We start from the raw sequence: 13,556 nt of genomic DNA, 5'->3' as shown, positions 1-13,556 counted from the left end.
CTCTAAATGCTCATCTCCCGTGTTCTTTGGCTATTTTTCAGCCCATTGCATGAACTGTCGAGGGTGCTAGATGGATAGCGTATTCCAGAGAGCGACTTTGAGAGCGCTTTTTTCATTCCAGCTTCCAGGGATCGCGCTCCGCTCCCGTTTTTTGGGGCCGGGCTGGGGAATTATGAGGCCTTCTTGTAAATGAAAATGAAAGGGAGACGCTGCTTTTTGCCCGATCTCTTCCAAGGAAGTTTGGCAATTGTTCGCGCTTACTGATTAACTCCTGCCTTATATACCCCTGTTGTCCGAGTGTTGGTTTGGGTCGGGTGGGGGATGGGAAGGGTTATACGGGTGGGAGAAAAGGGAAGCAGAACTGTTGTTCTTAAAAAGATCGCGTTTCATTTGTTTGTACTTTTGCGTCGTTGCCTGTGGTCTGTCCTAGTCTGTATTTGTATGTTCGTAATTATGCGTGTGCAAATATACATTATGTGCATCTATACATTATACTTGTTAGAAGATAAAGTCTTTGCTTATATACTGGTTTATAGAATTAATAATATATATATATATATATATATAGATATATATATATATATATATATATATATATATATATATATACCTAAGAAAGAAAATTCTCCTATCATTATCTATCATAATACCACATTCCATTTCATTTTGTTCATTTTAACTCTTAGTTCTGTCTTTCCTCTCCCAGGTTATACTTTTAACGTTTTATCCACAATTTAGAGGACATTTCCGCAAGGAAGCCTGGCGTCTCCTTAAAATGGTATATTTTTATAAGTATATTTTAAAATGTTTTATTTCACTGACAACTCTGCGAAATCCTGTTAGTGTGACGGTATTTTCTGATTTCCTAATTGGTGTCTTTTATTGCTTTAGAGATTATTATATATATATATATATATATATATATATATATATATATATATATATATATATATATATATATATATATATACATATATATATATACTTTATCTTGAGCTCGCTTCTGTATTACCCTCCCTTAAATCATCTTTTGGAATAAATTTTCTTGAACTTAATATTTATGAAATACACTTTTAATGAGAATTTTTTCTAAAGAGAGGCCTTTTCCTTAAACTTCGATATTCCGTAAATCGTCATAAGCACGCTCCAAAATAAGTCCTCCCTCCCTTTTAATTCATCGTTCAAAAATACACTTCCCTTAAATAAACTCCTTTACGTCTTTAAGTCCCCTCTCCTTACAATCGCTCTTTAAAATTCATTTTCCCTTAAATTCACGTTCCGCTGATTTCTGCACAGATAATGAGAGTTGGCAACATATGCACGCACCCGATTCAACCGCGTCTCCTCCCCTGGCTAAATTTACCGAACCCTCCAAGTATCTGGCGCTGACTCTATACACTCACAGCCTCCTTCGTCGTGTATATGTATATGTATGTATATATATATATATATATATATATATATAATATAATATATATATATGGATCCTTATATATATATAATATTATAGGATTATATAAAAGCCTATAAAAAACGGTCCAAAAATATAGTTTAATACTACTTACTTTCTATATTTTGGAGTTTTTTAGGGCGCTCCTCCTATTAGATGGAATTTTGTTATAACAGAACATTTTTACCGGATATATATATATATACCGGATATATATATATATATATATATATATATATATATATATTCATCACGTACATTTATTCATCTTGTATTGACACAACAATATATATATATATATATATATATATTATAATCTATATATATATATAAATATATATGTGTGTGTGTGTTGTGTGTGTGTAATGTCAATGATGGATTTACTTGTCCGTGTCACTTTTCCTCACCTGCATTTTCAGGTTGTGGCGTGGAGAAAGTAGTGGTGATGGTGAATTATATGAATTCTCAGCCCCTTCCCTCTCATTATAGTGTCGTTATTCTTCTATTTCCATGGCGATGCTTCTTTTGCAAGTAATGTTTTAATCAACTGAAGTCATTTTCATCTGGATAATCTAGGCGGTTGTGTTTGTCCTGGTAATATCTCTGCGCTTTTAAACGTTTTTATTTTTTTAATTTCAAGCGTCGTAATGACAACTATATTATTGCGCTGAAGTAATTTTGCACTTAGACTCTTTTCCTTTTTGGGGGAATGAGAACGTCATTTCTTTCAGGTTATTTTCATGAGTGTCTTTCCATTTGTGTACGCTGGGAAATCGGGCATCGTTTGCCAATTGTAAAAAAGTTAAAAAAGTGGCTTCAATTCTGACAAGACGCGATCGTCTGTCGTCGTTCATCTTGCCTTGTTTCGCCCCTTCCAGTTCTTTCATTATCGTTATCTCCTCTTCTTATTCTTCTTTTCGTTCTTCTTCCGAACCATTCGCGAAGATTTTCCCCGAGAGCCAAATGTGACCAATCGAGTGTTTTTATGAGATATCATTTCCCTTGACGTCCGCTTTGGCCATTCTGCCCCGAATTCCTTTCACGCATTCTACCATCCATTCCCAGGCATTCTTCCGTCGTTCCACCCATTTCCAGACCCTCCATGCTTCCATCCATGTCCAGACATTCTTCCATCCATGTCCAGACATTCTTCCATCTATGTCCAGACATTCTTCCATCCATGTCCAGACATTCTTCCATCCATGTCCAGACATTCTGCCATCCATTTCCGGACATTCTTCCATCCATTTCCAGCCATTCTTCCATCCATTTCCAGAGCAGCATCAGCTGTGCAGACGTAAACCTCCAATACGCACATCCGTCCTCCCTCGGATGCTGGACGGCAGACTTATTCTGCTGTAATTACACGGCGCACACTTTCTTCCCCGTGGATCTCCCCTTTTCCCTGCGAATATGCCCTCTCTATTATCACTTTTCCCTCTCTCTCATATTGTTCCAAGGCACCTCCCTCCCTCCCTCCCTTCCTTCCTCAGCAGGGCCTGGACTCCGGCCTGGAATAGTCTGGACCCTCAGGAGGGAGATCGAGATGTGGTCATCTGTCCGTCCCTCCTCCTTTTCGTCTGAGAGTCGTCGACAATCATTCTCGTCTGGTGTTGTTATTGTCGCGGACAATTTTCATTGTGTCCACATTGTTTTCGACATAATTCATTGTAGTGCACTTTGTCTTTAACTTGTCCCTTTGATTTCAAGAATATATTCGTCATGTCCCATTATACAATCTTCATTTTTCTTTGTGTCAGCTTCGTCTTCTATATCTGTCTCAATGTAGACAGCTTTATTTTCACCATATTTCATGGTCGTCAACATCATCTTCACTATATCTCATTGTCATCAACATTCACTTCACTATACCCCATTTTCTTAATATATCGGTATTATATTATATTGTTCCCAACCATATGTACCATATCTCATTATATTCACTGTAATATCTTACTGTCGACAGCATCAACTGTTATCATCATCGGGCATCTTCATCATATTTCCTAAAAACTGTCATCATTAAGTCGTCTGATCGCCAGCCATCTTCACTATATTGCCATCATTCATACCCTCCATTTCTCGTTGCCGTCACCATCACTTCACCACATTGTTTTGTTATTGTGTTCAATTTCTTTCTGTTTTCATCTGTATTGCTGTCTTCTCATATATCTTCATTGGGATATATTTTCCTTTTTATATCTCTGGCGCCTCTCATTCTTTTACAGGTGGATGATCTAGGGGAAACTCTCTCTCTCTCTCTCTCTCTCTCTCTCTCTCTCTCTCTCTCTCTCTCTCTCGTCAAGGGTGATTTATTTATGGTTAAGATTTTCTATTCATTTTATGAGAAGGAAAATGGAAGACAATTTGTCTGATGTGATTTGTTTCTCTCTCTCTCTCTCTCTCTCTCTCTCTCTCTCTTTTTCTGCCTGGGTGAAGATGTGAATTTTGTCTTTTAAGAATTGGAATTTGAGCAGAGAGTTTTTCCCAAAGATGAATTTAAAGAGAAAGCTATATATGTGTGTTTGTGCGTGTATGTGCGTGTGTTTGTACTTGTCTGTTTGTTTGTTTAAGGGCGTTGTATGTGTATTTATGCAAATGCTTAAAAAATGATTACTCATTTTAAACGAGGGTATCCGAGAATGTATTTGCTGCTTTCCCATTTTGTATCGTTTTCATATTTTTATTTCTTTTATACTTTTCACTCCGTAATTGGTTTGCGAGTTTGAAATCTTGACCAGGTAAAATCAATGGCATGAAGGTTTCTTGCGAAATTTGTGCTTTGTGAAATTGAGTATCAAGAATCACAGTTTAATCTTGGTGTAGTCTTAAATTTTGCAGTTATTTACTACAGTTTATGTTTAAGTTCAGTCAGTAAAAGTATATCTATTTGAAATTTTCACTGTAGAATAATAATAATAATGTTAGCTTTATAAATTCCTTTAGACTGCATAAATAGTGTGCTTTTGTGTGCATTGTTGTAAGAGACTGCACTGAAGTATAGCAACGACTGACTCCTCCCTTCCCTTGCAGGACTGTTGAACCACATGGAGCATATGAGGATGGACCCCAAGCATCAGTTCGCAGCGCAGTACGTCCTCTCCCGCGCCGCCGCCGAGCGCCGCGAGCGAGAGAGCATTCTGGGCTTAGCCCAAGTCGGTCTACAGGGTGGCGGCAACCACATGGGCATGGGTATGGGCATGGGCATGGGCATGGGAATGGGAATGGGCATGGGAATGCCCCACCAGATGCAACATCAGGCCCAACACCAAACATCGCCCATGGCCATGGCCGCCTCCCCGTCCACCCAAAGTGACGCATCATCGCGGATGTCCACGCCCGCTGAAAAGTTAGAGGGCGGCCTAGGACGCATGCCTTCCCCATCCGACACATTGCGTTCCATCTCCAGTTACCACGATGCCATGAATCATATGCGTCCATATCCATCAGACAACATGCGTGCTATGATCAGTCAGAGCCAGGCAGAGCTTGTCAAGTCCACACTCAACTCACAGGCCGAGACCATTCGGAACGTCATGGCCTCTCAAGCAGAGGCACTCCGCTCTACACTAGCTAACAACCACCATCTTCAGCCACAGGGGCAGCCACAAAGTCAGCAACAGCAGCAGCAGCAACAACAGCAGCAGCAGCAGCAGCAACAGCAACAACAACAGCAACAACAGCCCAATGGTCATCAAGCCCAAGAACCAATGGGGTCTCCTCAACCCGACATGCGTGACATGAGAGACTTGCGTATGGGAGGTGGCATGGAATCTGCTCTGAGGTCACAGTCTGAAGCATCTCTACGATTAGGAAACCACGAGGGTCGACCATCTCCGCAGCAGGAGGGAGAAGTCAGCGAAACATTACGTTTACAAGAAATCCGAATGGAGCAGGCGTTGCGATTGCATGGCGACCCCCGTTCCCTGCCTACCTCCCTCCCTGGACCCTTGGGATTCCCTCTTGCGCCCCCTCAGCACCAACCTCAGCAGCAGAGCGCCTGAACCTACCCAACAACTCCCCCTGCCTGGGAGCCAAACCCCCACCACTCGCCTCTACTAGTCCTCCGGTGAACATGTCATGGTCAGGCAGCGTCTGTCCGTCATGACTGCGCATCTGTCTGTCACATCGCCTTGGTTCCACCTTTGTTCTGTTGTGTTGTCGTATTTTTAGCTGTGATAAAATAAAATAGTTCCTTGCAGGGACTATCTATTAATTTAATGATTACTTCTCCATGTTAGTTCCTTGAGTTGTTGTTGTTACAAAAGGGTGCTGAGCGTGGAGGACTCATCTAGGTCAAGGGGCTCCATCCATAGGCCTACTAGACAGACACCTATAGAGGTTGGGACCATCCCAAAGATCAAAAGCTCAGTCTGCAAGACTCAGCTGGCAACAGAATACTACCAGAGGGACAGTCCGTTCACCGGCCTGGAACAACTAACATTCTACTTGGATTCCCATGGAATTTCCCTCTGAGCCCACCTCCTTGGCCGTCATGTCCCAGGCGAATTCAAGATCGCCCGCTCGACAGTTCCTCACAGTTACTTTAAGTGCAATTTTAGGGACCAGCGGTCTGTGACACTCAATATCTACAGGAAATTTGAGGTGTTGGGCCTTCGTTTTACCACTGAGTGGTCCAACAGCTCTGGGGGCGCAAAGCTGTTAAGGGTCACCAAGCCCCCTCCAGGCTCAGTGGCCCCGCAATTGATCCAGTGAGGCAGGCGCTGTTCAATACCATATGTTAATATTGCTTCCATGGCTTGACTTGATCGCAGTCATTGTGTACCTGTAATGAGAAATCTTATCTTTGTACATTTCAGTGCATAATGAGCACCATGTTCTGGTGTAAGTTAAGGTTTGCACAGTGTTGAAAATTCTAAAGGTCCTATTACAAGCATACAATCAAACAAGATCCGAGAAATGAACCTTATTACTAGTGATGAGTGACTTGACTGCCTCATGTGGCAAAATGAGTGAATTAATGAAAAAAGTCTCTAGCAGCAGTACGGTGCCCAAGGCCCTGCTATGGAGCAGCTCACATCAGGGCTGCCCTGAAAAGGAAATAGCTCTCTTGATATATTGCCGTGTGACACCAGTGAATTTATTCACCCTTGTCGAGGTACTTGGTAGAGGTATGAGCCCTACCAAACGACGTACTCGAGACAAGGGATAGTTAATACCCTCCACTTCGTATGAAAAGCTTCTGCTCAGTCCCGCCGTGACTCGCGAGGCACAGACAGAACCGATGTTCCTGTTGGTCATCCATTCACTTCCCCGAAAGGACAGGGGAGACCAGTGATCCTGTGGGATGCGGTGGGACGCGACTGAAAAGGATTCTCGAAGCTCTGCAGGAAAGGAGACAACTGCCATTCGGGTCAGTCTGACGTCCACTTTCTTCCATCAGAGAGAAGAAGAAAAAGAAGAAGAAAACTACTCAGCACGATTCTCCACTTCCCCAGTTGCGCGAAAGCTTCGAGAAGAAAGTTGCAACCCCTGAAGTTTGCTCTGTCATCCATGTCCTATACGATGCATCACTTCAAGGATATATTGGGAAAGATATTCACGTGGACCGCGTCATTAGTAGCGTATATTGCGCCAATGTTATTTGCTCAGTTCCAGAAAAAAGAAAAAGAAAATGAAGCAAAGCGAAAGCGCGAGAGAGACTGACAGACGGATAGAAAAGAAGACCCAGTGACGTGAGGAAATCTTCTGAGCCAAGCGGGTGTCGTGCTGCTAAAAGTGAGATAACAAAAAAATAAATAAATAAGTAAGAACTAAGGTATTATTGTTAAAACAAGTATATTTGCCTTAGTACATGGAGACAGTAAAAGATACACGTGTGTGATTATCAAATATGTTTATACAGTTGCACATTTAAGTGTCTAATTTTTGACTATGATTCATCAGCGCAATATTGTAATAAGTGTAAATTCCCCTCAAGTAGCTTTGAAGGCAAGACTGTATCATCATCATCATTAGCACAGAGGTTGCGAAAAGTAGATTTTAGTCCACCATAGTTTAGGATTGATTATTATTATTATTATTATTATTATTATTATTATTATCATTATTATTATTATTATTATTATTAAACCTTTAATGGTTCTTGGCATAATAAGGACGTAGAAAATAATAATAAAAAAAATAACACACCGCCCTGGAGCGATGTTATGTACAGATTGAATTGTAAGATTTTTATAGCTTCTTCAATGCAGATTTTTGTAATTGAGCCTTCAAAGCTTCCTGACTCTGAAAGAGATAAAAAAAACCAATTGTCTGTTGACTGTTCCTGCGATGATAGTTTACCGTTAAAACGCTGCTCCTTCTTGCTCCACTACCAATAGACCTAGAATCAATTTAATGTTTGTACACTATAAACTACTTCTATTCCTACCTACTACTATGACTACCGCTACCTCTCTGACTACCGCTGCTGCTACTACTACTACACTACTACTACTACTACTACTACTTACTTCTCCTACTACGTCGACTAATGCTGCTACTACTATTCCATAGGCCGTAGCAATAGATCCGGAACCCCTCCCCCCCCCAAACTTGACTCCTCTAGCAACTTGACTAAGCTTAGCGTAAATTCTATAGTTCTAAACCACCCAACCCGAATTCCTTCCACCAGCTTCCTAACCAACTTTCTTCTTTTAATTATGATATTCGTGTCTTTTTTTCTTTCGTTACTTATTTCCCTTTTGGCTCTAAACGAAAAGGTTCTTCCAGCGTCCTTCCATAGAAGGGTTATTTCTGGATAGTTCCTCCTCTTTCCACTGGGATGCCTTCTCACGTCCTCATCATCCTTGGTTTCTAATTGGTTCTGTAAAAATTTTACAACAACAACAAAAAACCAAGTTTTTTTTTGTTTTTTTTTTTTTACGTACAGTTTTCCTTCCTGGCCTTTTTCATCACTTTGTTATAACAAAGTCAGTTATAATGTTCAAAATTCTCGTCTGTCCTTATTCGTAATTAGTGACAATCGAAACGGTCTGGAATTGCGCCTCGTGATTATTTGATCGTGTTTGTATAATAGATTAACCTGCTTTAATGCAGTGTGAACCCTTTTTTTTATATTTACGTAACTTATTTAGATGGTATAGTGTATTCTGTAAGTGAAATCGTAACTCCCGGTGATGGAAATTATATTGGAAGTTGTTTTTTTTTCTGTATCGTCTCTTCAACCAGTATTCGTGAGTTTTTTTTTTTTTATTCAACACCTTTTTTTGTCTTCAGGCTCCAAATTGGATTTGTAAGATTACCCCCGTCGATTCTAAGTTAACCCCCCCCCCACTCCCCCCCCTACCTCAACACAGTGTTACCGCCCATTTCACAACTATCTTAGCTATCGTCTCGTTCCTTTCCCTAAACCCCTTTCTTCCAATCCCCCTTACCAATCTTCCCCCTTTGCCTCCTGAAAAAAAAAAAAGAAAAAAAAAATGTCACCGCTGCTATCATTCCCTTCGATGCCTTTTACAAAAATCATCCTTTTGACCTTTCCTGCTTAGAATTGACCTGCCGCTTCCCTCCCGACCTGACCCCTCTTCGAAGACACCACCCCTTTCCCCCCCTAATACCTTTGGCGCCTTCAACCCCCCCCCCCCCCACCTTCTCCTAGCCAAACACTCAATCACTTTCTCGTTCGAAGTTCCATAGTCTGTCGACAGATTCACTGGTATCAGGAATAATAAAACACAAAGGATAATGCAAGTTCCTAGTGAATTTTCCTAATTCATAACTTTGTCGTTTAAACCACTCATAGTGCGTTTGTTTGCTTTTTTTTCTATTTCTTGGTTTTCACCGACAAAATGAATAGTATTGACATAAGAATTCTTCTTCCCTTTTTTCTCACTTTCTAACTCTCTCTCTTTCTCTCTTTCTCACTCTCTCTCTCTCTCTCTCTCTCCACACCGTAATAATGTGACCCTCGCTTTTCAAAATCCTCCTTTTCCCAATCCGTTTGATTTTTTTGAATTTTTATTTTGATTTCCTCTCCATTTTATGTATTCGTAGGAATTGCTTTTGTAATGTAATTAATTAAGTAGATGAGTTCTCGATGGCGATGGAAGTCACTCTGTTCCTCCCAGAATTTTGAAGGACATTTCGAAGCACTGACAAATTTCGTAGCTCTGACAAATTTTTCGACTCTTTAGGCAGAGTGGCTGTGTTGGCAGTCTTTGCAAATTGATATTGTTTCCTCGGAATTGTAATTTTGTCAGATAAGGTGACGTAACAAGTATTGGAAGGCTGAAAAAAAACTGCCTGTCCCCTATTTAATGTATTAAGTATAGTACTGTTACCTAGTATTAGGGAACGCCATTCGTGACCCCCCCCCCCTCTCCAGGGCTAAACCCTCCTCAACACCCCCTCCCCCCTTTCCTTCTTTCCGAGTCATTGTTAGTACTTGCTTCTAAATGTTACCAAAGTTAATGATTATTATTGTTGAATGATGTAGTGCTTATTAGTCCTGGGGTATTATTATCATTATTATTATTATTATCATTATTATATTATTGTTAATTTGTTGCTTTTTTTATTGAACATTATTATGATAGGAGTTTTATTTATTTCCGGAGAGATGCAAATCCTGTGTTCTCCTCCTCCTCCTCCTTCCTCATCATCCTCCTCCTCCTTCTCCTTCTCCTTCTTCCGTGTTGCCATTCAGCCTCCAAGCATAACCACCGTCTCATCCAGCATGCTCGATGACCACCCATATATGACTACTCTCTCTTCGTCTCTTGTAGCAATAGGACATGAAAACAGTTTGTACGGGGTCCCCACCAAAGCACACGTGGGCCACCCCCCCCCCCCGCCCCCCAACCCCCAACCCCTTTTTTGATCTCCGTTGTCTCATTTATTCCTTAGCCTCCTCCTCCTCCTCCTCCTCCTCCTCCTATTTCTATTCCACCGAGGAAAACCAGACTAAAGCCAAGCAACAAATAACAACCTTTTTCCCCTTTTTCTTGTACCCTCAAATCCCTCCCCTTCCCGCCCCCTCTTCCTTGGATTCTTTCTCGGATACTCTTCCTAACCTTTTCCATATTTTCCCTCCCACCTCCCCTCCCCCCTTCCCTCAAAGCTTTTCCTCAACTCCGGACATCCCCCTCCTCTCTCTCTTTCTCTCTCTCTCTCTCTCTCTCTCTCTCTGAAATCTGCTCTCTAGTGCTGACGTCACGGTTCGCACATGCCGCCGCTTGCGGCGTCTAAAAAAAGGGAGGGCCGCGCATGCTGGTCGGTGCCGCCCTTAGTGGCCGCCGCTTGCGACGGCTACGATGCTTCCTCTTCCTCGCAACGTGTTGCATCATGATACTACTGCATAATAGTGTGTGCGCGTGTGTGTGTGTGTGTGTATGGGCCGAGGGCGACCCAACACTCCCCGCCACCGCCCCTACCCCCCCCCTCCACCCGCCCCCGCCGCCGCCCCCACCTCGAAGAACGAGGTCTCATCATCATTATCTTCATCGCCAGAACTGCAGGTCTCATCACAGCACCGACGGGAACTGGAGACGGCTTCAGGGGCAAAACAGAACAATTAAGTCGTCTGCGCCTCCTCTTGGGCGGAGCGCACCTATACCGTGTACGATGCCTTGCCCATATACCTCACAAGCCGCGGCCGCCGCTGCTGCTGCCGCAGCATAGTTCTCCGACAGCAAATGCGGCCTGGTCGGCAAAGAATTAACACCCCTGAGGCCGCTGCCGCCCGTTACACGCCCGCAGTCTTCCACACGACGGACACACCTCCTTCTCCTTCTCCTCCGCCGCGCAGGAGGGAAGAAAAAGAAAAAGTCGGTACTAAGACGAACCTCTCGAACCACATATAGAGAGAGGTTGGAATAATACGAAGACGACCTCCTCCTTCTCCTCCTCCTCTCCTCCTCCTCCATCTCCTCCTCCTCCACCCACCTCCTCCTCCTCCTCCTCCTCCTCCTCCCACCAAACCACAGACCGAGGTCGCGCGATAAACAGATTGGTGTCTATATATATTATAATAATAATAATAATAAAAAAAGGCCAAATAAGATTTCATGTACATTTCAAAATGGTGTCTAAGAAGACATAATATAAAATGCACACGTCCCAAACCATCATCTTTGTACTATTGTATGAATTATCAATAAGTAGTTCAATAGACTGTTGTTGTCATGTTGTCGTCTTTATAAATTATTAAGGGTCGGGTACTTTTGTTGGTACTGATGCAGTGTGGAACAATGTACAAGTGCGGAACAATGTACAATAACTGTGCGGGCCCGCTCACCCCCGCCGCTCCCTGATCTGAGGGAGCACCAACCCCCTTTTTTTCTATGATCCTGGTAGACTTCCCCCCCAACCCCCCAAACCCCCTTCATGTGATGTGACTCATCGTGGTCATCAGGAGTTTTTCAATGAAAATAAAAAAAATGATGTGCACTGTTTATCAACGAGTGAGGATTTCTGCGGAGCTCTGCTGTGTGTGTCTCTCTGTGTGTGTGCGTGTGTAGGAGAGTCAGTCATTGGCCAGGGGCTGTAGAGACGCACATGGAACTGTTTCTCTGTGCATGTTCCCCTTGCAAAAAAAAAAAAAAAGCTTCAATGGTTTTGTTCCGTTTCTTGTCCTACTATGTAGTTAAAAATGTTCATGTGTTAGATGTAGTGTGGGAAAAAATTGTCAACTCTGAACCAAGCCCATGTTTTACACATGGAAAAATTTGTCATACTGGTTGGAAAGACTAATAATCTACTTGGTTCAAGGGTGAAGCTACGCCGGACTCTGTCAGTTTAGGTAAGCATCAGGTCGCAGCCCACTGCGCAGGTTGTGCGCGCAGCTGCTGATGCTGCTGCTGCTTCGCCGTTCTCTAAGACTGTAGAGGTTTTTCAGGTCCCCTTGTATGTATACCACTCCCGAAAGAACTTCTCAGAATTGCAGAATGTTGCAAGGCGTTGCAGAATGTAGCAGTTTTTGCAGAACGGGGCCCTCTCCACTCGCTCGTAGAACATGTTTCAGAAAATTTTAAAAAAAAAATTCTCCTAAGACTTCCTGAATTTCCATTTGATCTTGTCCAGGATTGCGTTGGAATGGAAGGGAAGTGAATTTTTTTTTTCAACAAATTGTCATCAACCAAAGCACTTCATGAAGAGTGCCCTGCGTGTCACCAGTAATGAATAGTGCCAAAGACAGAGAGGAAGAGGGAGAGAGAGAGAGAGGGTCCACCCTTCTGCCAAAATCTGTGCGTGGTTCAGCCGATCTGTAACTTGTCTGCAGAATTTTGTTCAAGAGTTCTGCGGAAGTGTAATGACTTGCGAAATAATAATATTAATAAATACAAAAAAAATATATGAATTATGTAAAAGACTCCATCACCACTATTATATGCCACCATGCGGGGGACGTATTACAAATAACGTTCACTACCTATTTGTCATAAATTATTGTGTATTTTGCTAAGCTTCCCTAAACGGCGCTCTCTTTACCTTTGTCCGTGGTACTGAGTGTGTAGGTACTGCAGTAATAATAAATAAAATGAATGAACAAAACATCGGGCCAGCCAGATGACATGGTCGTATCATTTCATTCCTTCTTTGCTTGTGGTTGATTCTCGTCTTCTCCAGGGCGTCGGAGTTCGCTGTCCTCCTCCTCTTTCTCCGACGCTCCGGTTTTTAAAATGGAGGGTGATCGCCAAGGGGCACCCTTCCTTCGGAGGATGGACACCGTATCGAATTTCTGAAGATCCAATTGACAGCAACAATGATGCGGATGAAATGGTTGCCTGGACAAAGTAAAAAAAATAATAATAATAAAAGGAAAAAGAATCATTTAATATCCTTCTACGAAAAGACACAAGGATCAGCATTAAGTGCAATGTCCTTAACGTAGACTTGACTTGAATGAAAAAAGAAAAAGAATCATTTAATATCCTTCTACGGAAAGACTCAAGGATCAGCATTAAGTGCAATGTCCTTAACGTAGACTTGACTTTAATAATAAACTGCCTAAGGCATATTTCCCTTAATTCAAAATTAAATTCTGTTCAATTGCCACATTTAGAAGCTAGTAGTATTGACTGCCTTATCTGGTGTCATTACCGGACACGAAGTCGAACGCAAATAGCGTTTTTTTTTTTTT

General features: G+C 42.2%; 1 protein-coding gene across 10 annotated transcripts in view; it reads left to right on the top strand.

The window, feature by feature from the left end:
* LOC135200070 (protein glass-like) overlaps window positions 1–8,883 on the top strand; it is a 1,678,662-nt gene extending 1,669,779 nt beyond the window's left edge. For all 10 annotated transcript variants that reach the window (XM_064228352.1, XM_064228351.1, XM_064228350.1 and 7 more), the window contains one exon: window positions 4,484–8,883. In XM_064228352.1, coding sequence (XP_064084422.1) covers window positions 4,484–5,454 — 971 coding nt within the window. In that variant the 3' untranslated portion in view covers window positions 5,455–8,883. The remainder of the gene's footprint in view (window positions 1–4,483) is intronic.
* The last annotated feature ends 4,673 nt before the right edge of the window (window positions 8,884–13,556 follow it).

The sequence above is a fragment of the Macrobrachium nipponense genome, chromosome 26 (assembly GCF_015104395.2).
Source record: "Macrobrachium nipponense isolate FS-2020 chromosome 26, ASM1510439v2, whole genome shotgun sequence".
Classification (NCBI taxonomy): domain Eukaryota; kingdom Metazoa; phylum Arthropoda; class Malacostraca; order Decapoda; family Palaemonidae; genus Macrobrachium; species Macrobrachium nipponense.
Note: the sequence above shows the minus strand (reverse complement) of the source record. Positions and strands in the feature narration are given on the sequence as shown.